Source organism: Fusarium sambucinum, chromosome II (genome assembly GCF_050947815.1).
Source record: "Fusarium sambucinum isolate potato_lamoka chromosome II, whole genome shotgun sequence".
In the NCBI taxonomy this organism is placed as follows: Eukaryota; Fungi; Ascomycota; class Sordariomycetes; order Hypocreales; family Nectriaceae; genus Fusarium; species Fusarium sambucinum.
The window spans coordinates 1,714,692-1,740,471 of record NC_139293.1 but is presented as its reverse complement, the minus strand read 5'-3'; the positions used below and the strand labels follow the sequence as shown (position 1 = coordinate 1,740,471).

At 47.6% G+C, this 25,780-nt stretch overlaps 8 protein-coding genes across 8 annotated transcripts; 7 read left to right on the top strand and 1 right to left on the bottom strand.

Annotated features, from left to right (window-relative positions):
- Positions 1-298: 298 nt before the first annotated feature.
- FSST1_007369 (chaperonin 10-like protein) lies at positions 299-1,463 on the top strand (the record flags this gene model as incomplete). The annotated part of the gene is made up of 3 exons (XM_083224146.1): positions 299-310; positions 357-479; positions 528-1,463. The coding sequence occupies 3 exons, from the start codon at positions 299-301 to the stop codon at positions 1,461-1,463; spliced, it is 1,071 nt and encodes a 356-aa protein (XP_083083330.1).
- A 594-nt stretch (positions 1,464-2,057) lies between these two features.
- FSST1_007368 (uncharacterized protein) lies at positions 2,058-3,632 on the top strand (the record flags this gene model as incomplete). The annotated part of the gene is made up of 3 exons (XM_083224145.1): positions 2,058-2,164; positions 2,217-3,233; positions 3,290-3,632. The coding sequence occupies 3 exons, from the start codon at positions 2,058-2,060 to the stop codon at positions 3,630-3,632; spliced, it is 1,467 nt and encodes a 488-aa protein (XP_083083329.1).
- A 3,956-nt stretch (positions 3,633-7,588) lies between these two features.
- FSST1_007367 (uncharacterized protein) lies at positions 7,589-11,076 on the top strand (the record flags this gene model as incomplete). The annotated part of the gene is made up of 3 exons (XM_083224144.1): positions 7,589-7,792; positions 7,843-8,042; positions 8,097-11,076. 3 exons carry the CDS (start codon positions 7,589-7,591, stop codon positions 11,074-11,076), a joined length of 3,384 nt encoding a protein of 1,127 aa, XP_083083328.1.
- A 480-nt stretch (positions 11,077-11,556) lies between these two features.
- On the bottom strand, positions 11,557-12,557 carry FSST1_007366 (glycoside hydrolase family protein; the record flags this gene model as incomplete). Its single annotated transcript, XM_083224143.1, has 2 exons — positions 11,557-11,890; positions 11,941-12,557. 2 exons carry the CDS (start codon positions 12,555-12,557, stop codon positions 11,557-11,559), a joined length of 951 nt encoding a protein of 316 aa, XP_083083327.1.
- Positions 12,558-14,178: 1,621 nt separating this feature from the next.
- On the top strand, positions 14,179-15,540 carry FSST1_007365 (Thiolase, N-terminal domain-containing protein; the record flags this gene model as incomplete). The annotated part of the gene is made up of 3 exons (XM_083224142.1): positions 14,179-14,243; positions 14,302-14,482; positions 14,536-15,540. The coding sequence occupies 3 exons, from the start codon at positions 14,179-14,181 to the stop codon at positions 15,538-15,540; spliced, it is 1,251 nt and encodes a 416-aa protein (XP_083083326.1).
- A 1,069-nt stretch (positions 15,541-16,609) lies between these two features.
- FSST1_007364 (sulfate transporter family-domain-containing protein) lies at positions 16,610-19,113 on the top strand (the record flags this gene model as incomplete). The annotated part of the gene is made up of 4 exons (XM_083224141.1): positions 16,610-17,094; positions 17,149-17,775; positions 17,828-18,341; positions 18,391-19,113. The coding sequence occupies 4 exons, from the start codon at positions 16,610-16,612 to the stop codon at positions 19,111-19,113; spliced, it is 2,349 nt and encodes a 782-aa protein (XP_083083325.1).
- Positions 19,114-19,974: 861 nt separating this feature from the next.
- On the top strand, positions 19,975-21,408 carry FSST1_007363 (uncharacterized protein; the record flags this gene model as incomplete). Its single annotated transcript, XM_083224140.1, has 8 exons — positions 19,975-19,992; positions 20,066-20,139; positions 20,221-20,316; positions 20,369-20,410; positions 20,470-20,536; positions 20,587-20,627; positions 20,686-21,327; positions 21,375-21,408. 8 exons carry the CDS (start codon positions 19,975-19,977, stop codon positions 21,406-21,408), a joined length of 1,014 nt encoding a protein of 337 aa, XP_083083324.1.
- A 1,876-nt stretch (positions 21,409-23,284) lies between these two features.
- Positions 23,285-25,390, top strand: FSST1_007362 (sodium:neurotransmitter symporter family protein; the record flags this gene model as incomplete). Its single annotated transcript, XM_083224138.1, has 2 exons — positions 23,285-24,928; positions 24,980-25,390. The coding sequence occupies 2 exons, from the start codon at positions 23,285-23,287 to the stop codon at positions 25,388-25,390; spliced, it is 2,055 nt and encodes a 684-aa protein (XP_083083323.1).
- Positions 25,391-25,780: the final 390 nt, after the last annotated feature.

Here is a 25,780-nt window from a genome sequence, read left to right as displayed (position 1 = left end):
AAGAGTCTGAGTATCGATCCGTGTTATGGAAAATGATGTAGTTCCAAGAGAGAATCAAATGTCTCTCGGTATGGCTAGATACAAAAGTGCTGTCCTTGGTTCATGATTTCCCCTCACTCGGAAAACAGTATCCCGATAAACAGTCACCTGACTAGAGTTGCGGAGGTATCCTGACGTGTTCGACTACAATTTGTATTTAGATGAGAAACCCCAGTACTAGAAAAAGTAAGGTACCTCTCCGGGTTCACCCTCTCTTCAACTTCAACACCACACACGGGCTGCAACTCGAATTAGCAGAATGGCTGAAACAGTAAGTGGCATCAAACACGATCTCTACAATACTGACTCCCCAGTAGAACCCATCTTGTTTCCTATACGGTCCTGGAGATGCCAGGTTTCAAGACGGACCATTTCCTGAGATCGAGGACCCCTACGATGTCATCGTCAAGATTGCATACACAGGTGTCTGTGGTAGCGATGTGAGCATTGCCATTCAGCCTTTCTATTGGTATCACTGACATGTTCAGGTTCATTTCTGGACTAAAGGCGGTTTTGCGAGAAAAGTCAGTCAACAACAACCCCTTGTAATGGGCCACGAAGCCTCGGGCATAATCCACAAAGTTGGCCCAGCAGTTTCCCAACTCAAGCCGGGCGATCGCGTGGCTATAGAACCAGGGTTCTCATGCAAGAGCTGTAGCTACTGCAAATCCGGACGATACAATCTATGCCGCAAGATGAAGTTCGCTGCAGACCCTCCGTTCACTCATGGGACACTTTCTCGCTTTTTTAAGATCCCTGAGGATTTTGCTTACAAAATTCCCGACTCCATCAGCCTCGAAGAGGCTGTTCTGGTCGAGCCCCTAAGTGTTGCTGTTCATGGCGTCCGTCTTGCTGATATACGACCTGGTCAGAACGTCATCGTGCAAGGAGCCGGAACTGTTGGATGTCTTACTGCAGCAACCGCGAGGGCTTATGGAGCCAAGAATGTTGTTATCACAGACATTAACCCTGATAAACTTTCTTTTGCCAAGGGGGTTGTAGATTGTCACACGTTCCAGCCCCGGCTGGATGCAACTCCTGAAGAAGAAGCTGCCAGACTGAAGCAAAAGGCAGGTTTTGATATAGGTGCCGACACAGTGCTGGAATGTACCGGGGTTGAAATATCAGCACATACCGGCATTTTATGTCTAGCATCAGGCGGAACGTTCATGCAAATTGGACTGGGCAAGCCCATACAGTCTCTACCCATTCATGCCATGTGCGAGAAGGAGATTACCATGAAGACTTGTTTCCGGTACGGTCCTGGTGATTTTGAAATTGCCCTGGGCCTTCTTGAATCACGCAAGGTATCAGTTTCGTCCTTTATAAGCAATGTTGTTCCATTTGAGAAGGCACCTGAGGCGTGGGAAAGGACCATGAAAGGAGAAGGAATGAAGAATCTCATCAAAGGAGTGGAGGATTGAGTTTGATTTGTCCCAAAGCCCAAGTCGGCATATGCTTTCGACTTTGATTTCCTTTATTACATAATTATTGGAACTGCCTGCCATCTATGAGGAGCTTCTACTTTGTGTTCATTTTAACATTTTACGTTGTCGCGCAACTTGATAGGGCAGCTCGGATCCTATCTCGGACTCTCAGCTTGGGCCTGATAGTGGAGGTTGCAATTACGACAATCCGATCCATGGTGCCAAATTAACCATTTAGCCTCAGGATCGTTCTGTTTCGGTAATCCTAAATGGTCAGCTCGGTTCTATAGTGTGGCTGCGCCTTCCAATTGCCTCTTAGCCGTAACATCAAAAAGGATCGTGACTATTTATCCGACAGAGCCATCCAGCATTGAGACGTCCATGTAATTATATGTTGTACAGATAGCATATATATGTGGCTTAGCAAGCGCATCGATCTAAAGGATTGTGTAGCTAACCCACAGTGAGAACTAACACGGCGGCTATTTCCAAAGGATTAGGCTGACGAGGACTCTTTCAATAATCTATTTAAGAGCAGCAACTACCATTTGCTTTCCCCGAACAAATCATACATGAGGCAGTTTGACAAACATGAAACTTACCTACATTGTCCTGTCTCTAGCACTATGGGCTAATGGAACCTGTGCATACAAGCGTCTCTCCCCCCAGCAAGCTGCAGATAGTATCAAAAAGAAAGAGTAAGAATCTTCCGATATCCCCAGCTACGGATAGAAAGCTGACTTTATCTAGCCTTGATAGTTCTCTCCAGAAGTTATATAACATTGCTCTCGACAACAACAATAGCCGAGCTTTTGGGATTCCTGGCTACAAAGCGTCTTTTGATTTTGTTCATGAACACTTGAGCCAAGGAGACCAGTTCGATATCTCTGTTCAGCCTTTCACCCATCTCTTTTCCCAGACTCGCAAGATTGCTGTGACAGGCCCTGAAGGAGAGAACATCGATGCAGTATCCCTACAATATAATCATGCTACTCCACTGCCCGGGGGCGTAACTGCTCCCCTGGTTTTGATCCCCATCGACGACGAACGTGGTTCGGGCTGTTTCGAAGACCAATGGAAAGTTATTGATGTTAAGGGAAAGATCGCTTTAATCAAGCGCGGTAAATGCCATTTCATCAACAAACTCAAACTCGCAAAGGAAAACGGCGCTTCAGCGGCCATTGTTTTCAACGACAATCCCGCTCAAACAGCTGGCTCCGGCTCCCTCGGCGCTGAAAATATTGGTAAACTTGCGCCTGTTGGCGTTATTACATATGACCAAGGCAATGCCTGGGCAGAACGACTCAAGGATGGTGAAACTTTGGAAATCAACTTGACCATCGATGTCTTGAACGAAAAGCGCGAGACGTGGCAGATTATCTCAGACACCAAGGAAGGCGATCCTGATAACATTGTTATGCTAGGTGCTCATCTTGACTCTGTTCAAGAGGGCCCTGGTATCAACGACAACGGAAGTGGTGTTGCTGCCTTGCTCAGCATCGCTGAGGCAATCAAGCACAAAACTTTCAAGAACAAACTCAGGTTCGCCTTTTGGGGAGCAGAGGAGAGCGGAATGATTGGGTCGACATATTACGTGTCGAATTTATCTAAGGAGGAGGCGAGCAAGATTCGATTCTACTACAACTACGATATGATCGCCTCTCCGCAACCCTACTACATTGTATATTCCGACTCGGACGCTCATAAAGCTGGCGCTCAGTATCTCTACGAGTACTTGGCTCAGCATGGATATCCAGCTGAATACGCGTAAGTTTGAATTTGATTCAATGCCACTCTACATCTTTGCTAACACAGCATGATAGACCTTTCGGAAGTTCATCTGATTATATAGGCTTTCTCGAATTGGGAATTCCCTCATCTGGTATCTTTACTGGTGCCGGTCCACCGCAAGATGTTTGCTATCATACTGCTTGTGACGATATCAAGAATATCAACAAGGAAGCATTTCTTATCAATGCAAAGGCTGCCGCATATGCAGCTGCTAGTCTTGCCTTGAGTGTCGAAGATGTACCCAAGCACGATATCTCGAGTATGAACCCATTAAGCAAGAGTGGGGTAGCGAGAAACATGGCTAGATGGGCCAATGTTGCTCGGGGAGCTGAGAAAGTACATAGTTGTGGGAGTGGGAGAAAGATCTTGATGTAAGATGTCGTTCGAAGCATCCACGTCTAGAAATTCAGGAAATCTATGTCCGAGCAGGGATCCAAAATGAGATTTTAAACTGCAAACTGTGGGGTTTCATATATAGTTCCGATATGCTTCTGTGCAATGCTACCCGTGGAACGGTGGTTGTTGTTTTGATGAGGCTTGGCATTTGGAGGTTTGAGTTGTTCTTACTTCCCTTTCGTATACTTTAACCGAAAATTCATGATATCAACTGTAAGATCCATATTGCCCAGACGCCAGATCATGAATAACATGCACTGCATGTAAGAGATAGTGGCTGGGCGAACTTGGCAGAGCTTGTGCGATGTTGATCCGGGGTAAGCTACCAAGGCGGGCTGGCAGATGTAGCCAAGTCGGAAAGCACGTTGTCGCCAAGAGAGTTTCTTTTTTGGTCCATTTACTTAGTGGGATATGGATAATAATGGTTAGTCGAGGCTGGGCTCTTGGCTTGCTAGGGTGAGGTTCAAGAGAGGTCCACATAACCTTGGTTGCAGGCAATTGTGTTGGTATTTGGTATGAGAAAGGAAATTAGCGGTGGACTAGCTCTGGTAAAATTATGATCCTAAGTAGCTATGACTAAGTAGTTTTATGTTGAATATGCTTATTATTGCTGGAATGGTAGAGACGCATGGAGCTAGTATGTGTGATGAATTAGCGAATACCACGAAAGACAATGTTAGACGGTGAAACAACCGAACACGATTGATGCCCAATCCATATTGATGGGGTATCGGTTATTGAAGATAGAGTAAGTACGGAGTAACGGTGTGGCTAATTCATTCCTAGGTTTGAGTTACTGACTCCCGAGGCCGTTGAGATTTCCAGGTCGAATTTGTCCATGCTTAATGGATTTCTGCAAAAGCTCATGTGATATTCCTGTAGGGGGCAGTGATTGTCACACTCTATAGGGTGTTTCTGTCATTGCGCGTCAAAGCCCCCTCAACCTTGTTTGCAGCCTACAGGCCAAGTAAAGGTAATCTCAACGGGTATGGGACTTGGCAGGCAATACAGAGTACTAGCCGGACGATTATTTCCATATCTGATCTACTTTCAATATCACCTGAATCTGATTCTTATATACTTGAGGTTAAGATGTACATCAGATGGGTTGATCTATCGCTGTAGCCGCCGATAAATTTACAACGTTGAACAACTCATTGTAGCGGGTGTATACAGAGTGGTCTTGTCTCATTTACTATTTCCTGCACCGATCAGCGACCGTTTTCTTAGTCTTTTCTGTCTATAGATACTACACAGTGTTCAATGTCTCATAACGAGTGTTGGCCGGGGAAAACGTGGGGTCTGGGGTAATTATTCGCGATACACAACGCAAGCCACGTTGATGAAGTGCCTCCCTACTCAGCGAGTCGGAGATTCGTTAATTCGGCTTTGCTTTTTCTTGCATCTTGTGTTTGGATACGCCATTGATCTCAACATTTATTGGTAGACTAAGTATCTCGGCTTCTGGCCGCTTGCATGTTGGGTAATCTCGGTCAACACTGCTGCATGGGATCAAACATATCGCTGGACGCTTGGCAAGGATTTTTTTTGCTTACTCTCACCGAGAAGTTGCACAACCGGAGACTAGGTTTCGGAGATGCTTCTACCCAGCATTCGGAGACAAACAAAATACATCGGCGGAGGTTTGAAGCCGGCTGTGCCAAGCCTCAACGGACGGAGCGGAGGGTGGGTCCCCGCAGCGGAGCACGTGACTCGTACGATGTTTGTCTTGGCATCAAGGGAGCGGAGTTAACGCGGAAGGCGCAGGCTGAGGCGTATTCGGAGAGATTCGGAGTGGCCGAAAGGCTGTACGGTTTGATATGTTGTGATTGAAATAATCACGTGAGAATTTCTATCCCAGTCTTGAGGATAAATCCATGTTCGGGATGCTGCATTACATGGTGTTTATGGGAAGTGGGCAAAGAGACAACAAGAGAAAGGAACCTGTCGTTAAACACACAGTCTTGCCAAGATCACACTTGCTCACACTATTGGACAGTGGTACCACAGCAGGGTGGATCAGGTGGTATGTTGATTTTGAGTAGCCGATAAGCTTCTTTTGCAAGCGTAGCCAGTGCCCAGAAGTTTAAGCAGCATAAGCGCAAGGTTATTGGGGTCACTGTGGGCCAAGAGTGGCGATCCCCTGCAGACATGCCAATAAACCAATCATTAAGACTTGAAGAATGTGCGACCTAAACTTGTTCCAGAAAAGAGTTGTCTCCCTCCCTTTCAATACCATGGCATCAGATGCAGGAATCCCACGCTGCAAGATGCAGAGATACCCAGCAAAGAAACTATCAGAACATAAACAAACTGGTGGGAACATGGAAACATGGAAGAGAAGTAACCTCGGCGTATCTTTTCCTTAAACCTCCGAGAATCGATTGGATACGCGTCATTGCTCAAGCGCCAAGAGCCGCCAAGACGACCTGTTTCTCTTTGAAGTTATCACGCCAAGATGTGATGAACCAAGCTGAACCTTGAAAGGCTTGAACAGTTGACTTTTTTTCTTCTGTTTCGGCGAGTGCAGTACCGTGCCGAAGAGTACTTGGCAGGTCCCTTTTTTCTTGGACGGTGGTGGAATGCCGAATCATTCACTATGATCTGTTTTTTACATTTAACATTTGCACACATTGGCATGTTCAACGGTTATACCCCTTCCCACGACGATACTTGTTAAACGGGATGATGGATGGCTGCTTCAACGGCAAATACAAAAGACGACAAGGGCAATGCCGATGCAATGTCCTCGTGCATAGCAATAGCAAGAGAAAAAGAACATCCATGACCGCAGCTACCATGTAATAGTCCGTCACACACCCAATGACCTCACAATCTCGGTGCAAATATTCTCTTTCTGTCTTGTCTGGTTGCATGTTTACGCTTGCACGGAACGCCAAGCTGCCAAGACACCAAGATATCCACTGTGCGCACCACCAGGCAGTCTCACGATTGTGTTTTTAACCACCATCCATCATAGTTACGAGGTACCTTTCTGTTCGCTTCGAAGGTTTTATTGGTAAAATGACTAGGATCTTGATCATGGGTAGAATCGAGAAGAAACGCACCGACTGCTTCAGAAGATATTAGGCGAAGATTCTTGATAGTTATCTTATACTATTACTATGAGGCTTGCTTCATGTAAGAACGGCAGTTGTTTAAGAGGCGACTCTATTTATCAGGTAGTTTGCTTAGCCGGGCTACCTACTAAGGCCGGAGACAACCGAAGAATACAGTGCCCAGGCAGGTCGTCGGTTCCATGCAATAATCGCCTGGCTGCGCTAGATGCCTGCTGTAATTCAGAGGCTCAACATCTTTCCAGGTGGTTATCTACAGGGGTTGGTAGGGCCGCATTTCCAGGGAGTGTGCAGGTGGAGAAACACCAACTCTAACTAAATTGTGGCGTATCTCAACCGTCCATACACAGGTACACTAACTTACCAACGCCAAGAAACCCCGAGCATGGCAACGATTCAGTTCCGCTCCGAGCCAAAGAGCTTGAGAATGAGCAAACAACTTGGTCAATACTACTTATGACGGTCGGTCCAATTTCAAGATTTCAAAAGTATATATGACCTCCCTCTCCCCCGCACCCCACAAAGATGTTTGTTTGTTCATCAAGTTTAGAGTTATCAACCACAACCTGTTGAAAGCATCTCGACTACCGATACGCTTTCCACCTACATCACATCCCATTAACCTCAATCTTTGTTTAATAGATAATTTGATATACAAGATCATCTATGACACTCAAGTAGTTTATGGATTCTCTTGTGTACCTCGATAACTAAAGCATCCCACCATCAACAACACCACTCATAGATCGACCCTTACACATTAATACAAAGCATAAGGAACACAAACCAAAGGTTCTAGCTTTATTCCCCTTCACCTTCACTCCTTTCCAGGTCATCGTCCTCTCCAATTGATCGACCATGGCGGCAGAGTACCCCAAGCACCCGTTCCTCCTCACTGTCGAGGAGGCGGCCGAAGCTCTTGGTACCAGCATCGACAAGGGTCTTACAAGCCAACAAGTAGCTGAAGCCCAGGAAAAATACCCAAAGAATGAGCTCGACGTCGGAGGCACTATACCTTGGTATAGTATCTTGACCAAGCAATTGCTCAATGCCATGATCATTGTAAGTTCTTTCATCTCACCCGTGCAATTGGCCATACTAATTCGCAACAGGTTCTCGCATTTGCTATGGCCCTCAGTTTTGGTATCAAGGACTACATCGAAGGTGGTGTGCTTGTCTTTGTTATCGTTCTTAACGTCACAATTGGTTTCTGGCAAGAGTACCGCGCTGAGAAGCGCATGGATGCTCTCAGAGCTCTGTCCTCTCCCAGTGCCATGGTTCTCCGTGACGGAAAGACCCAAGTCATTTCCAAGTAAGTACTTCCAACAGCAAACATTCTACGCCTCAAATCTAACCAATTCAATAGCCCCGAAGTCGTTCCCGGAGACATCGTTCTTCTGAAGATGGGCGACACTGTTCCTGCCGATCTCCGTCTCTTCGAAGCCATGAACCTTGCCTGCGAGGAAGGTCAGCTCACTGGCGAATCCATCCCCGTCGAAAAGATCACCGATAACAATATTACTGCTCCTGGCACTGAGAAGCTGGTCCAGGATGAATCTGAGATCGGCATTGGTGATCGTGTCAACATGGCCTATGCCACCACCGTTGTCCGAAAGGGTCGTGGTCGTGGTATTGTCACTTCCACTGGTATGTCCACTGAGGTCGGCAAGATTGCCGCATCTACATCCAAGAAGACGCGCAAGGCTGGCCGCTCTATGAACTACAAGAAGTATGGAAAGAAGCAGCCTTTCGTTGGTGCTTCTAAGCGTACCTACGATGTCATTGGCAAGTTCCTGGGTCTTACTGAGGGAACTCCTCTGCAGCGAAAGCTCTCTGCCCTCGCCTACGTTCTCTTTGGCTGTGCCATCATTCTCGCCATTGTTGTGTTCGCTGTCAACAAGTTTGATATGAAGAACGAGGTCATCATTTACGCTACTTCTCTGGGTATCGCCATAATCCCCGAGTCCCTGGTCGCTGTCTTGACCATTACCATGGTCGTTGCAGTCACTGTCATGCGAAAGGCCAACGTCGTTGTGCGTGATCTTTCTGCTCTCGAGGCTCTCGGAGGAGTCACAAACATTTGCTCCGACAAGACTGGTACTCTGACAGAGGGTGCTATGATTGTTCGCAAGGCCTGGATCCCTTCTTCCCACATCTACACTGTCCGCGACTCTCAGAGCCCCAACGACCCAACAAAGGGCAGAGTCACCTACTCCAAGCAGAATGATTCTGAGCCCGAAGAGCCCGCTGCTCCTCGTGACTACGACCGCGAGCGTAGTGCTGCCGTGCTCAAGTTTGATGTGCCCGATGAGAAGCTGAACCAGAACAACAATACCCCTGCCAAGCGGCCCGAGCCTGAGGTCGAGTGTGAAATGACTGACGAACTCAACGCTTTCTTGCTCTCTTCTGCTCTTTGCAACTTGGCTACAGTCCGCTACGACGACGAGGAAGAGAAGTGGCAGGTTACTGGTGAACCCACCGAGATTGCTCTTCAGGTCTTTACTCACCGCTTCAACTCTGGCAAGAAGACTCTTGAAGGCCAAGGCTGGAAGCAGACCGCCGAATTTCCCTTCGACAGCTCCATCAAGCGCATGTCTGTCATCTACGATGCCCCCGAGGGAGCCAGCGGATCTATTATCGATACTCAGAACTCCATGGTCTTTACCAAGGGTGCTGTCGAGCGTGTTCTGGACCTTTGCGACTACGCTGGCACTGGAGCCGACCAACAACCCATGACCGAAGAACTTAAGGAGTCTGTCCTCACTCAAATGAACAACCTTGCTTCTCAGGGTCAACGTGTTCTCGCTATCGCTTACCGCCCTTGGGATGGTCGTTTCACTGCCAAGCAGGCCTCTTCGCCCGCCGAAGATGAGAAGCTCCGTACTGAAGTTGAAAAGGGTCTCATTCTTCTTGGTCTTGCTGGAATTTATGATCCCCCTCGTCGCGAAACCAAGCCTTCTATTGCCGAGTGTTCTAACGCTGGTATCCGTGTTCACATGCTTACTGGTGACCATCCCGAAACTGCCAAGGCCATTGCTAAGGAAGTTGGCATTATTCCCAAGAACATGGGTATTCTGCCTGACCACGTCGCCAAGTCTATTGTCCAGAAGGCAACTGACTTTGATCGCATGACTGACGAGGAGATTGACGCTCTCGAGGAACTTCCCCTGGTTATCGCTCGTTGTGCTCCCGACACCAAGACTCGCATGATCGACGCTCTTCGTCGACGAGGTGCCTTCATGGCCATGACTGGTGATGGTGTCAACGACGCCCCCTCTCTATCTCGCGCTGACGTCGGTATTGCTATGGGTTCTGGTTCTGATGTTGCCAAGTCTGCTTCCAAGATCGTGCTCACCGATGACAAGTTCAACTCCATTGTCTCTGCTATCCGTGAAGGTCGTCGCATGTTTGACAACATCCAGAAGTTTGTCCTCCATCTTCTTACCTCCAACGTCGGTGAAGTTATTCTTCTGGTCTGTGGTCTTGCCTTTGTCGACGACAGCGGGTTCTCTGTCTTCCCCGTGTCGCCTCTGCAAATTATCTGGATCAACATGGCTACTTCCTCCTTCCCTGCCTTCGGACTGGGTCGTGAGCAGGGTGCTCAGGATATCATGCGCAAGCCTCCTCAGGACAAGAAACGTGGTGTCTTTACCAACCAGATCATTGTTGACATGATTGTCTATGGTATCATCATGGGTGCTTGCACCATGTGCACTTTCGTCATTATCATTTACGGCGCCAACGGTGGAAACCTGGGCAATGAGTGCAACCAGCGATACTCTGAGGCTTGTATCCCCGTTTTCAAGGCTCGCGCCGCTACATTTGCTGAACTCACTTGGCTCATCCTCATCTCTGCCTGGGAGTTCAAGAGTCTTCGCCGCTCCGTCTTCCGCCTCAACCCTGATGACGACAGCCGATTCCCCGTCTTCAAGGACATCTACTCCAACCGCTTCCTCTTCTGGTCCGTCGTTATCGGCGGTCTATCTGTGTTCCCTGTCGTCTACATCCCTGTCCTGAACCACAAGTTCTTCAAGCACACTGGCATCACTTGGGAGTGGGCTCTGGCCGTCGGCTTCACTGTTGTCTTTATTGCTGGTATCGAGCTTTGGAAGATGACCAAGCGACACTTCCACCTCCTCGAGGATGCTCCTGTCCGACGTGGTGTTTGGGGTCAGGGTGGAGACGATGCTGGTAGACTTGGTCGAACCATGTCTTTCTCCAGCTTCAAGACCTGGGCCTCCTTCTCTCGCAAGGACACTGGCGAGTCTCTTGGAAAGCGCGATACCTCTCGCGGACCATCTGAACGACATATTGTGCCTCAAGGCCTTGCTGCCACCGAGGCTTAATCTTATGAATTACATAGTTATGAGCATAAATACTATGGGGAGGATAATCTAAAAAGTAATGATAGATGGGGGATTTGAAGACTCTCTATTTGGAGAGATCTTGGCGAGTGGAAGGAGCATGATGAATTTCTATATGCCACTGCAAAGATGTTATGTTGATATCACTTGTGCTTTTTTTCAGTTACATTGTTGGCCCTCATAAAGGGTATAGATATCCCGTTGTCCAGCACATAAATGGCTGGCGCGAAATGAATTGCTTCTTCTTAAATTCCATATTCCTCTGTGAAGTTTGTATTCAAATTGATTGTCCACTTATTGTCTTCAACATACAAACCACGACATATTCACGCTTTGTTTCTGATAAATATCTATCCATGTAGTGAAACTGCATCTCAAACTATGAGTCTATGCTATCCTTGGTGAAAAAATATGCCAAAGAGATTTATGTAGCGAAGAATGGAGATCGACTTCTTGATTACGCTAGAAGACTATCTTAACAAACACAGCCATTATCAACGCCAGAAGCCCGACACTGGGAAGGCTGACTTTTGAGTGCGATGCACTGTTTTCGCCTGTGGAGTTAAGTCCCAGATATTGCGCTCCGATAGTCGTAAGAGAGCCACTGCTAGAAAGGAATGCAGCATTGGGGCCAACGTTGGAAACATCAGATCGGAACGCTCCGAAGTAAGTGTATCGACCAATGAATTCTGACTCGTCGAACCACTTGATAGTCTGTTTGAAGAACGAGTCCGTAGGCTTGGGATCTTGATGAGCATAGGCGTATTCCGTAACCCATATGGAAGTATTGGGCCATCTAAAGATTCGTTAGTTGAGTTCAATGGCGACCAACGCGATGATACATACTCGGCTAGGCGTTCACCGATGTGAGATGCTAGACCCTCGAAGTTGTCATACCAATGCACAGGTAGAAAGTCCCATGTACAATTCTTCTTAGAACCACCTTGACTCTTGATCTCGGTGCAGTTTCCAATAAACTGCCTCAGCCATGGCATACCATCCCATCCACCGGTGCAAGCAGGGAGACCAAGCTTTATGCCCATCTCACCCAGTGGTTCAAAGTTAGCAACCCAAGCTTGAGCAGCATCCTTTGGCTTGATGTGACTACCACCAACTTCGTTTCCGGCATTTGGTTCGTTGAATCCTAAGACATGAGTGATGTTGATCCCGTCATTTATGAGGCCCTTGACATTCTGGAGAAAGGTTGTGTCGCTGGTATCAGATCCGACTCCCCACATCATAGGCACAAATTCGAACTTTTCTTGAGGAATGTCGTTGTATACGAGCGAGGGCTGGTCTTCGTAGTTATAATACCAAGTGATGTCGCCGCCGTCCTGGACCCATATCTTGTCGTCTTGTGGTTCTTGTTTGTTGTGGACGTAGCAAAGTCCTCGCTTGGGATCACGGGTAGCGGATGCGAGACTGGCTAGTAGGAGAGATAGGAGATGTTTCGAAAGAGCCATAATGAACGTATTTGTGAAACTGGTTCCGCGTATTGGTAGTAATAGAATTCAGGATATTAGTTGGGAGCTATTTGCAGCAACAGGAGCTACTTATATTCGCTCGATGTGACTGATATCTGTCCAATCGATCTCTGATGTTGTTGCGCTCTGGTGGTAGGAAGCTATAGTGATAGAATCAGTCTGCTTGTAAAGACACGAGATAGTAAATAACGTTGTTTCACACTTGTGCGTAGTGTAAGAGAAGGTAATGAATGAATTGGCCGATTAACATTTTAACGAAACTCGGTCTCAGAGAATACTGGGGTGAATGCCTGAACATATAAGAGCCAGACAGTTGGAACACCCGTCCTCTTCAAATCCTTCTCAGTCCCAAGATTTCACATAACTTAGTTTGTATAGATGGCTTGTGGCAAAACGCCGAAAATGGGTATGGTATGAAGCCATCCGGCCCGTTGGCTCTTTCATGGCCGGATGAGGAAGAGGCACATCTTATCAAGGGTCCAGACAATCACACGCTAGGGACTTCCGAGAAGCCGTCCTGAATATCTCATGGCTGCTATTGGATCATATCTGTGATCCAGGAACATATACCACGCCGCCCAGGTCCTGCTTCTGAGTTTGTGGGCTTTCTCGGTCATGTGGCTGATCCAGCAACGCAACGGGCTCTGCACCAGGTTGGTGTATTTATTTGTCACATCCTCAGGGGTTGTCAGTTGGACATCCAATTGAGATGGCATCCAATATAGTGGCACTTGCTCTTGTCCAGAATTGTTGAATCAACAGCCTATCTCGCAAGGCTACAGGGTAACCTAAGAGCTAAAGACTGTTGTCGTGTAAAAATAAACATTCTTGACTGACCGTCAAAGCCCGAAAAAGACGCTCTGATCTAACTTTGTGATGCATTCCAAGCACCACGATTGTCAATTCTCGAAACCAGTCATCAGGGCACGATAAAGGTTGGCTGTGAGAACTATAAAAGACGAAGTTGATAGGCAAGTTTAGGCTACTTAGACCGTATATCCTAGGCTATTTATTTTTGTATCCTTAAGCTTGGAGATTAACGTTTCTGCTACTCAGTAGATATCACTGGCAAGTAAGGTGATTGTGTGATTAATGAAGCCGAGTGACACAAGGTGGTTGGAAAAGGATATGAAGCAATGAAGTCAAAATTGTAACTGAATTTATTGCTGCTGTGAATGACTGGAAAGAGGATATATGAAGAGTTAAACTCTTGGGTTGTTCCGGTCTCGGTAATTAATGTTGCTCTTTTTGAGTCTGCAAAAGGTCACTTGGTGATTGTTTGTTGGTGGCCCTGGAATGTTATCGTTTATCGATATCAAAGATGCTAAGTCAGCAATCTCTGCCCCATAGAATAGATAATCACCCCGGAACCTCGGGAAGTGGTTATTCAAGACGCTACCTCGGCTTAACCCCACACATTTCGATGCGCCGCTGTAAGTACCGTTGCGGCTTCCGTTGGAGTTTAACCCCAGACCCCTCCCATGATGAACTTCGCCTCGGCATCTTTTCTCCTATTTTAATGTCAATTGCGCTGTCGCTTCAGTCTTTCACTTGATCTGCAACATAATTCTTTTGAATAATATACACATACACATACACAATGGCTGCTGAACGTATTGGCTCTATCATCAAGCACCTGGCCCCTGGGTCAGCGCTTAACAGCATGTGAGTTGCCACGGTTGACAACCGATGCAATGTAAACAAACTGACAACGATAAAACAGCCAGTCCAAGAACCCCGACGATATTGTTATCACCCTCGCCGTGCGAACACCACTCACAAAGGCCAAGAAGGGTGGCTTCAAGGACACATCGCTTGAATACATGCTCTATGCTATCCTGAAGGAAGTCCGAGAACGATCAAACCTTGACCCTGCCCTTGTTGAGGATATTTGCCTTGGAAACGTGCGTTGCGATTCCTGTCATGATAGAACGAGCGCTTACTGACATTCTTTCAGGTCTCTGATGCCAAGGCTGCCTACAAGGTTCGCGCCTCTGCTCTCGCCGCTGGTTTCCCCAACACCGCCGGTGCCTCCTCCATCAACCGATTCTGCTCCTCCGGTCTCAAGGCTACCGCCGATATCGCCCACTCCATCTCCAATGGCTCCATCGAGGTCGGTATTGCCATGGGCGCCGAACAGATGACCATCGGTGGCGACGCGCTCGACAAGCCCTTCGACGAGGCCGTTACATCAAAGAGTCAGGAGGCTCTCGACTGTACGCAGCCCATGGGTTGGACAAGCGAGAACGTTAGCAAGGACTTTGGCGTCACCCGTGACGTGATGGACAAGTTTGCTGCTGGTAGTTTCCAGAAGGCCGAGGCTGCGCAAAAGGCTGGTTGGTTCGCCGATGAGATCGCGCCCATCACCACCAAGGTCAAGGGCCCCGACGGCCAGGAGAAGGAGGTCACTCTTACCCAGGATGAGGGTATCCGACCAGGCACCACTGCTGAGAGCCTCTCCAAGATTCGCGCCGCCTTCCCTCAATGGGGTGGAGCCACAACCGGTGGTAACGCCAGCCAGCTCACCGACGGAGCTGCTGCCGTGTTGTTGATGAAGCGATCTACTGCCATCAAGCTGGGCCAGCCCATCTTGGCCAAGTATGTCGGATCTACCGTTGCTGGTCTTGCCCCTCGCATCATGGGTATTGGTCCCAGCATCGCCATCCCCAAGCTTCTCGCCCAGCACAACATCTCCCTGGATGATATTGATATCGTTGAGATTAACGAGGCCTTTGCCTCCATGGCCGTTTACTGCCAGGACAAGCTTGGTCTCACATCAGAAAAGATGAACCCCCGTGGAGGAGCTATTGCCCTGGGTCACCCCCTAGGTGCTACTGGTGCCAGGCAGATTGTGACGGGTCTGTCTGAGTGCAGGCGGCAGAAGAAGAAGATGCTTCTGACAAGCATGTGTATCGGCACAGGCCAGGGCATGGCTGGCCTGTTCGTCAACGAGCAGGTCTAGAACGGCCAATGCATAATAGGCGCTGGGTTATTAATTATGTAACAACAACAGATCTCGATGGGATCTACCAGTTGGTTGGAGATATGATTTCCTGATGAGCGAGAATACTGAATTTGAAAGCATAAAAATTTGTTCATTTTTTTTTTTTTTTTTTTAGCAATACTGAGACTACTGAAAATACATATCGGTGAAACCATTTACCATTCATCTCTCAAGAACTTCAAACTGAGTTGTTGTCTCATCGACGGGTCAGCTATTCGGGGCCGATTACAAATGATCATGAACTTTGAAGTTGTTTATTTCACGGCCAAAGTCGGGTCCATCTCGACCACTCGCTACCTTAGTAGTTATAGTCCGTGCTGTTGCAGGGATCACTGAACAACACGAGGTTGGCCATTCGCTGACATTCCTTGTGGTGGTTGTAGTCACCCCGCCAGAGCTTTGAAGTCACCTGGAGGCTACTGCTCTGATGTTACTGAAGGGTCCCCCCTGTAAGCGGTCAAAGATGGGCATCCTATAGCCATTGCGTGGGTGGCATTTCGCAACGGTTGATCATGATTGGGTTAAAAGCTGCGACTCGATCTGAAAATGGGGGGCCAGCAGGGATGAGAAACTGCCTGATCATTACGCACAGCGAGTCAAGGGACCAGACCGATTGACGGCATAAGATGGTACCCTTGGAACGGGTTTAGTACTCCTCCTACCTTGGGAAGCTTTAGCGAGACATGAATTTTTGGTTCTTTTGTCTTTAACCTACCTATGTACTCAGTCTTTTCTCTTATTTCTCTTTCTTCTTGATCTTATGACAGTCAGCTTCCGAGAGTCTCACCTTCCCAATTCCATGCATTGCTCTTTATCGTCTGTGTACTTGTCGAACTCCAAGCCGGCATCTTTTTGCCGACGATCGTCGACTGCATTCTGCGCCATCGCAAGCTGGAAACCCTCGTAAAACGAGCTCAAATATAGATTGCTACAAATAGCCTCATAGAAGAAGTATTCAAAAACACAAACTGACCGAGTCGACTTTACCAAACGACTATACGCTGCCATCAGATCGATTTTCGCAATCATGGCGAATCGACCCTCCAACGACCGAACAAATTCTTCGACGGACCATCGTCCTGCTCAGCCAAGCACTCTTCGTCAAACTGTTAGCCGAAACCAAAATGATTCATCGACAGAGTCGCCCGGACATCCCCATGGGTCTACCATAGACGAGATCTTCGCCAATGAATCTACACCTCTGATGGATGGGAATAACGACCGTCCAAGCCAGCGTCGAGGCAGCGTTCATCCTGCCCACCCAGGTGTCTGCAGCCATGGCACTTTCAGTCCACGGCCCATGAGCCCGACATTGACAATGAGGAGTACCGACGAGGATGGCAGCGAGACCGCAGGATCGGGAACGCACATTCCTGTACTTGACAATGCCATTACGACCATCGTGGGTCATGACGATTGGAAGAAGTGGTTGAAAAAGAGGATGCGAACCAAGACAATGGGTCACAGCAGTATGCTAGCTGAGCAAGCCGGGATTGAGGACACAGCTTTTATGTAAGAGCTACCAATGTCGAATAGCCGTCGAATGGCCTACTGACTTTTTGACAGGTATATGGCATACTATATTCCCTGCCTGAACTGGATGCGCCAGTACAAAGTCTCATACCTTCGAGGCGATATTATCGCAGCCGTCACTATGGCCTCGTTCTATCTACCGATGGCCCTGTCTCTTGCTGCGAACCTCGCTCACGTCCCTCCAATTCACGGTCTCTACGCTTTCGTTTTCAACCCGTTCATCTACGCTTTACTCGGATCTTGCCCTCAGATGGTTGTCGGCCCAGAAGCTGCAGGTTCACTTCTTGTTGGTACTGTTGTCAAGCAGAACGTTGGCTCTGGAGAAGACGAAGACAATGATATGCTTCATGCGCAGATCTGCGGTATTGTCGCAGGTATGGCGGGCGCGATGGTTGTCATTGCTGGACTTGCGCGACTAGGTTTCATGGACAGCGTGCTCAGCAAGCCTTTTCTGCGCGGCTTCATCAGTGCGATTGGTTTCGTCATTGCCGTTGACCAGCTGATTCCTGAATTAGGACTCGCTGAGTTGGCTGACAAGGCGGGCGTCAGCCATGGAAGCCCCGTAGAAAAGATCAGATTCATCATCGGCAATGTCGACAAGGCGCATGGATTGACATTTGCAATTGCCGGAATTAGCTTCTGTGTTATCATGATTTGCCGGTAAGTGGCGCTTTAAGGCTATTTTGCGCACAACATTGACCCATGGATTTAGTGAACTCAAAAACCGACTTCAGCCCAGGTACCCTGGTGTCGCGTATGTCCCTGATCGATTCGTTGTCGTCGTCGTATCTGCAATTCTCTGCTGGCGACTGAACTGGGAGAACCAGGGTGTCGAAATTCTCGGAACAGTCAAGGCTGCCAATGGTCAGTTGCTTGCTTTCCAGTGGCCTTTCAAGCTGCAGCACATGCCGCACATTCGAAGTGCCATGTCGACTTCTTTCCTGATTGCGCTTCTCGGATTCTTCGAGTCTTCTGTCGCTGCCAAAAGTCTGGGTTCAAGTGAGACCATCCAGGGAATCCAATTGAGCGCTAACCGAGAGATGATTGCGCTCGGTATTGCCAATATGGTTGGCGGTTGCTTCATGAGCTTGCCAGCGTTTGGCGGATACGGTCGAAGCAAGGTGAATAAGAGCACCGGTGGTAAGAGTCCCGCCAGTTCCATGTTTCTGAGTATCATCTCTTTGCTCTCGATTTTCTTCCTCCTTCCATACTTTTACTATCTGCCAGTAAGTCACAGATGCACCGAACATTGTCGCGTAAGCTAACCCTGCAAAGAAACCCGTCCTTTCATCCATGATTTCTGTCGTGGCATACTCGCTGATAGAAGAGGCGCCCCACGACATTAGCTTCTTCCTGAAGATTCGTGGCTGGACTGAACTGGGTCTTATGGCAGTTATTTTCCTGGCGACCATGTTCTACTCTCTCACACTTGGCATGGCGTTTGGTGTTGGAATCTCGATGCTCATGGTCATCAAGCATAGTACGCGACCACGAATTCAGATTCTGGGCCGAATCCCTGGAACCAACCGATTTGAGAACGCCGAGGGTGACAAGGCAAGCCTGGAGTTCGTTGAGGGATGCCTTATCGTCAAGATTCCAGAGCCTTTGACATTTGCCAACACAGGAGAACTCAAGTCTCGACTTCGCCGACTGGAGCTCTACGGCACCTCAAAGGCGCACCCTGCTCTGCCTCGACTTCGTCACGCCGACATGAACCGAAATGTCATCTTTGACATTCACGGTGTAACTTCCATGGATGGTTCAGGCACCCAGGTTTTGGCAGAGATTGTTCGCAACTATACCGAACGAGGTGTGCGCGTCTACTTCTCTCGCTGCCCAGCCCGCAAAGACCATCCCGTATGGCGTCTGATGTCAAGCAGCGGTATCGTGGAGATGGCCGGCGACAGGCACTTTGTTAACGACGTGGAGGAGGCGCTGCGCTTGACTGAGTATGAGGAAAGCATTACTGGAGAGTCCAGCCGACACCGCGAGCTCTAGATGCAGACTAAAAGAAGGGACCAGGGCGTTAGAAATCTTTATCATGCATGGTTTTTGAAGTGTTGTAGATTGCACTGAGGAGATACCACTGTCTTTGACGTTGGATTATGAGTTGAAATGAGCATTAGAATTAGCATTAGTGAGTAGTAGAAATTGTGAATGACATACATTATATGGGAAACTTGGAGTTCCCTGCGGATCCATCCTTCTGATGCAAGATTGGGACGTTGGCCTCAAGCACACAAGAACGGCTCCTCATTTTAGATACTTCGATGAAGAAGAAAATCTGAGGTCCACAGTATGATTGAGACCATCTTTGCTACTATTGAGCATAAGAAACAGACTAGATACGAAAAAACAGGGGTTATGGCGATCATGGACAGTTTAGATCAAGTGTTCTTGAGAACTAGGACTGAAGAATATGTTCAACACTTGGCGTTTCGCTACGAAAGCAAACATGAGGATATCTAGTACTATTTGGTAGACCCGTTGGGGGGATCAACAGTAGCCAAGAACGCCGTATTTCGATCCAGGTTGCATGCCACATACTTTCGCTATTTGCTGTTTGCTCACTTATGATGATCAATTAGATGTGGCGCCTTTGCAACATTTGTAGCACCTTCCAAGTTCGTAACCCCTCGCTTATTCTGATTCTCTTTGACCGTGATCTTCGGTTGACTACTATATTTGGTATCTCGTCTCATCTCTCCATTTACAAACATCAGTGTATTCTTCACTTTACCTATGTTCTTGGATCTTGAGCTTCAAGAAACATTTGTTTACGAGGGAACACGCTCTAGCTAGAGCCACCGTGGAACAAGATACACAAGATCGGGGACAAAAATTCTGCGATCTTCTGATATGGATCCCATTGAGTTCGTGAGTCTCTTCCAGAAATTGGAGCCTTTTGCGAAGGACCCTCCCAGGTTGCAGGTATCATGATTGTGCACAGCTCATCGTCATCCGACAGGACCCTCAAGTAGTGAGCAGCGTACACGATGCCGATGAGTCTATGGATAGTGATAGGTAAGTTATGGCTAATACTAATCGAATCCTTCTTCTATCGTCCCTAGTCGATACAAAAGGCAACGCTGATTAATACGACAGTCTCCGCAGTTCAACAGCGTCTATTACATCCAGCATCTTTGAGTATAGACATATCAACGGTCGACCTTTTCAACAATCCAAGACCACTGACTATTGGTCAGTTTGAATTGAAACCTATCAACGATCAGATGCTCACATGTATATTTAGGGCGCCCACAGATGACCACTTTCAAGAGGGACAAGATATATTGTAATTCCCCTTTCTACCGCAACTTCACACAATCACGTAATAACCTATAATATCTCTAGGCACCATTGCACTCTCCTTCTTCTGGACAACCAACTCCATCAGTCTCCCATCGGCGAGAACCCCCAGGTATAAAACCGCCAAGGCAAACTATAAGATATAAAGTTGACCAGGGCTAGAAAATCCTTGATGTTGGCACTGGTACTGGAACGTGGGCTAGGTATGTCTGCCCACGCCTACAGACCCTCGATACAATCGTGAAGCGTTAATTGTATTAGTGACATGGCAGACGAGTACCCTTCCGCCGAAGTAATCGGCATCGATATCTCAGCAGTTCAGCCAGCGTTTGTACCGCCAAACTGCATATTCCAGATTGATGACGCCCAACTTGACTGGACGTTTGAACCGAATGACTTCGACTTCATTCATCTCCGCTATCTTTACGGTGCCATTGACGACTGGCAGAAGCTCTTTTATCAAGCTTACACCCACGTACGGCCAGGCGGCTGGGTTGAAAGCCTTGAAATCGACATCGAAACACGCAGCGAGAATCCCGAAGTACATGACAACAAGGATCATGTTTTCCGAAAATGGTATCAACTCTTCTTTGAATGCGGTCGCAAGACTGGTCGAACTTTTGAGATTGCCAGAGATGGGCGCCAGGAAGAATACATGCGCGAATCAGGCTTTACAGATCTGGTATCCAAGTCATGGAAAGTCCCCATCGGAGGCTGGGCTCAAGGTAAGAAGCTGAAGCAAGTTGGTTTATATAATGGTGCTTTCATTGAGCAGTCTATCGATGGTTTTGCTGTCTTTCCAATCGGCGAGATATTGGGCTGGCCAGTTGAGGAAGTCACTGCCCTGGTCAATGAGATGAGGAGAGCATTTAGAGATCCTAGATCTCTGCCCTACTTTGTTGTGTATGTTTTCATTTCTTGCATATTGGATTTTGCTAACTGATGTGTAGGCATATGGTTTATGGTCGAAAGTCAGAAATGTAAAACTTTTGAGAATCTTGTCTACAGAATTAAACCAGGCATCATATTCCCTTCTCTATCATGAGACTACTGGGAAGGATTTATTCGCCATGTGCCGTTATAGATGGCTCTTGAAGCCGTGAGGCATGTAGAAAGATCGTCTTAAAGTATCTTGCTCCGCCAAGCAGCTACTCAGTTTCCTCGAAATTTCTGATCCGAGTCTGGAACGACCCATCAGATGGAGCCTTGAGTTCATTAGTAAAATTATGTTTCATGATTCGGGGAGTTGATCATAGTTATCACGCCATCGATAGTGTCTCCATCCAAGACTCCATAGCCAAGACGAGGCGTTGAGAACTCCCCGTCCAACAACTTGGCGATGGCATGATCTGTTTTGCAACTCAGTTTCTGTTTATTCGGCTTGTACTCTGTGCCCAGGAAGATGCTGCAGAAGATAGTTACATTGGGACCGTCAGCTCGGGAGCACCGAAGTCTGTTTGCAATGGAACAGCAGCCCATGCTACCTTTACCCCACGCTCGATAATCCTTGGCAAAAACATGGTCTTTCCAGTCAATCACAGTTGTAAGAATTTGGGTGCCTGGTAGTGAAAACAACGTCATGATCATGCTGTGTGTGATAAATTGGGCGGTAGGCTTGGCATTGGAATCCTCCGTCGTAATATGGCTGGCTGATGGATTTCATGGTCTGGTGAAGTATCAATAACGCAAATTAAGCTTGTTCTGGCATATTTAATCTAATTCGTTTGACAGACAAGATAATAGTCGTAGCTCAAGTGGAAATCCTCCACTTGAATCATCTTTAAAACTATGGGTATTATTCAATCTCTGAACAAGAGAATGACAACCATGTAAAAGATCCCTGAGAAGAGAGACATAGGGGTTCCTTCAGTTCCAACCAGTCAACACCATAAATGACGTTTCTCAGAGCCTCGTTTAGTACTTAATTATCGTAAACTTCTGTTCTTTCTAGTGACGTACAGCCCTGCGACTTGCTACACATGTATCATCTTGGCACAAGCGATCAGAGCTGGAGCTTTGTCTTGCTCTCGTCTTATCTTGCGTCGGCCAAGGGAATAGTCCCCCGGCTGCCGTATTATCCACTGATGTTATGCCAAGAAAAAAGGCAACTGAACCCCTGTTATATGGCGCACCCGTTACCCAAGCAGATAAAGAGCGGGAATAAACTCTTAAAAAGTCAAAAGGTCCAAGGTTAAATAAATTTGGGTTAAGCTGGTGGGTTGGTAGTTTTTAAAGTTATGCTTAATTAATTCTCCAACCTACATCGCATCAGCAACTAACCTCCACTATACAAGACTATCAACACATCATCAAGTAGCAAGAGTTGGGTCAACCTAACAACAACTAATTGCCATTTCAGAGGCTTGACTCCCTTGAAAGAAACAGAGTACATCGTGTAAGCAACGCCTGCCAAGTTCCTTCAGCCGGGGAGCCAACATGCCAAGTCTCCGGTCCTCTTGGCAGCGGAGTCGAGGTTCCCTTGGATTCGCAGAGTTTTTGCTCTCACTCGTCACACAGACTCGAGCAAACGGAGAAAGCCAAGTCGATCTTGTCCACAAAGTCTCCGTTATGCTTCGCTTTCTGTAGCTGAGTGGGGTGATACTGATCCCTCCTCCCACTCCTTGTAAAAGAGCCAAGACATGGGCTCGTCCCCAAATGTTGGTTAACCAGTAATTATCTGTAATAAAAAGAAGAGTCTTTCCACTCATGTATGCATCTCTTCAATGTCTTGAGCTTCTTGGTTTTCTCATAAAACATCTTTCGAGAACTTCTCATGCGATAGACATACCGTCTCTTTCCCTCAGCCCATTTACACGGGAAACTTGACACTCGATCACTTCTTCCTTCTGAATACGCCATCATGGGAGTCCCTCCGTTTCTCCAAAAGGTTGGCAAATGGCTTTCTCCTCCACCTTCGAAATCCGAAGATGGACGTGATCAATGGGGCTCGAGGGCGTCCTTCTTGCTCGCAGCAATGGGTGGTTGCGCCGGTATGGGAAATCTGATTCGATACCCTTCCCAGGTTTACAACAATAACGGTCTCCAATGGTTCATCCCGTATCTCATGTGTGTCTTCCTCATTGCTATCCCAGCCCTTATCCTCGAAGTCAGCATCGGTCAAGCCTATCGTGGAGGCTCTGTCGTCGCTTTCAACAACATCAACCACCGTCTCAAAGGTCTGGGCTTTAGTTTGCTGTACATCGGCTTCATGGTCACTCCTTATTTCGTCGTCAATTTGTCCTGGATCATGATTTACTTCCGAAACTCGTTCCAGAGCCCTCTTCCGTGGGAGGGTCGCGCCGAGGAGTACTACTACCAAGACGTGGTCCAGAATGTCGATCCGATCCCTGGTAACAAGACTTCCAACAGTGTTCAAGATTATGTCCAGTATCCTGGTACTGCTCTCATCGGCGAGACTGTTGGGTGGACTGCGTTTATTTGGTTCCTCGTCTGGGTTTCCATTTTCCGAGGTATTGGCCAGACCGGTCGTGTCGTCTACTTTACCATGGGACTGCCCGTTATTCTGACCATTATTCTCGTCGGTCGCTCTGTATCCCTTGAGAACGCTGGTCGGGGCATTAAGCTATACTTTGGCGAGTGGAATGGTGACAAGCTAGCTTCTGGCGAGATCTGGCAGACTGCAGCAGGTCAGGTTTTCTTCTCGACAGGTGTTGGTTTCGGCTACTTCAGCTCCTATGCATCTTATAACCAGAAACACTCCAACGCTGTTATGGACTCTTGCCTTATTGTTGGCAGCAACGTTCTCTTCGAAGGATTCGCTGCTTTTGCCGCCTTTGGTGTCGTTGGGTTTTTGAATATGATGCCTGTTCCTGGCGAGAGAATCGGTTCTTTCACCATCGGTTTCTTGACGCTCCCCACGGCTATTACACAACTTCCTGGTTCTTCGTTCTGGGCTTTTGCTCTGTTCTTCACGCTCGTGGTTCTTGGATACAGTTCGGCTTTCGCCATGCTCGACGCTGTTGTCACACTTGTCATGGATACCAAACCCAGGATTCGCCGTGAGTGGGTGGTAACAGGCCTTGTCATCATCTCGTTCCTCATTTCTCTGCCTTACTGTACTCAGTTTGGTTATGCTCTTCTCACTGGTGTTGACCGTTGGATCAATGATGTCGCTCTAGTCTTTGTCGTCTTTTCCGAATGCGCTTTCTCCACTACCTTTTACCGCTGGAGAGATGTTGCTGGCCAGGTTGGAAAGCCTGCTTTCTTTATCTGGAACTTTGGATACTTCGGCGGCATGGTTCTTGGTGTCGCTGTTGCTCACGCTGTTCAAGCTGAGGCTGGTGCCGGAGTAGGCTTTGGCATCTTCATTATCTGTTCTATCGTTTCTTGTATTATTGGCAAGACACCTGACGACATTCCTCCCGCTCTTAGCTTCGGTCCCGAAAGAGGATTTGTTCGTCGAACTATTGGCAAGAGCTCTGTTCTCTCAAAGCTCTTTAGCAATGTTTTTGTTAGGCGCTTCTGGTATATGGCCTTCTACTCTGTAAGATTCTCCCTCACATTGTCCTCTTCAATTGCTAACTTGACATAACAGGGCCAGCAGCTTCGAAGAGATCTTAACGTTATTGTCGCAACCGGAAAGAACTGGAGTATCCCCGCTTTCTGGCCTATTCTCCTGCGCTTCATCTCCGCGCCTGTCCTCGCCATCATTTACGGTTTCGCTTACCCTGCCTTCCACGAGCTTCGCGATGATCCTCTCCATATTCTTGGATTTGGACTTGCTCATATCTGCCTGGTCATCATTGGACTTGGAGTCCTCGGCCCCCGTTGGTACAACATTATCATCCCTCCCGACCGTCGCGACGAGGGCAAGATCCCCTACGCTCCGAATGTGCTCTTGGATGGTGAGGAGCCTAGAAGGACCGAGTCCATGGAGGCCGGCGGGGGAATTGGAATCTCTGAAGGCAGTGACAGCCAAGAGAAGAAACAAGAAGACAGATTGTAGGGCGTGGAAAAGGTTTAGACATAAATACGAGGCTTAGGAGGGTATGATTCATTGGCAACTTTTGTTCATTTGTTATTTGTGTCGTCGTGACTTTAATTGACTTGCCCTATCTCCTATTCTGCACATGAAGTCTGTATAGGGCTCGATGAAAAAGATAACCTCCACCTCCAAGTGGATCGACGTTTCACAGATTACTTGATATGACGTGGAATACAACCACTGGCAAGACATTAGTTAAGGGGCAGGAATGGTCAGATACATGCAGAAACAATTACGAATTACGAAAATAGGAAGTCAACAAGAGAGGCTTGACTATGGGTTTCAAACACCGATATAGACGTCACTATGTCTCGATTATCCTTGAAACATCAGGTCTTACTATGAAAGTGT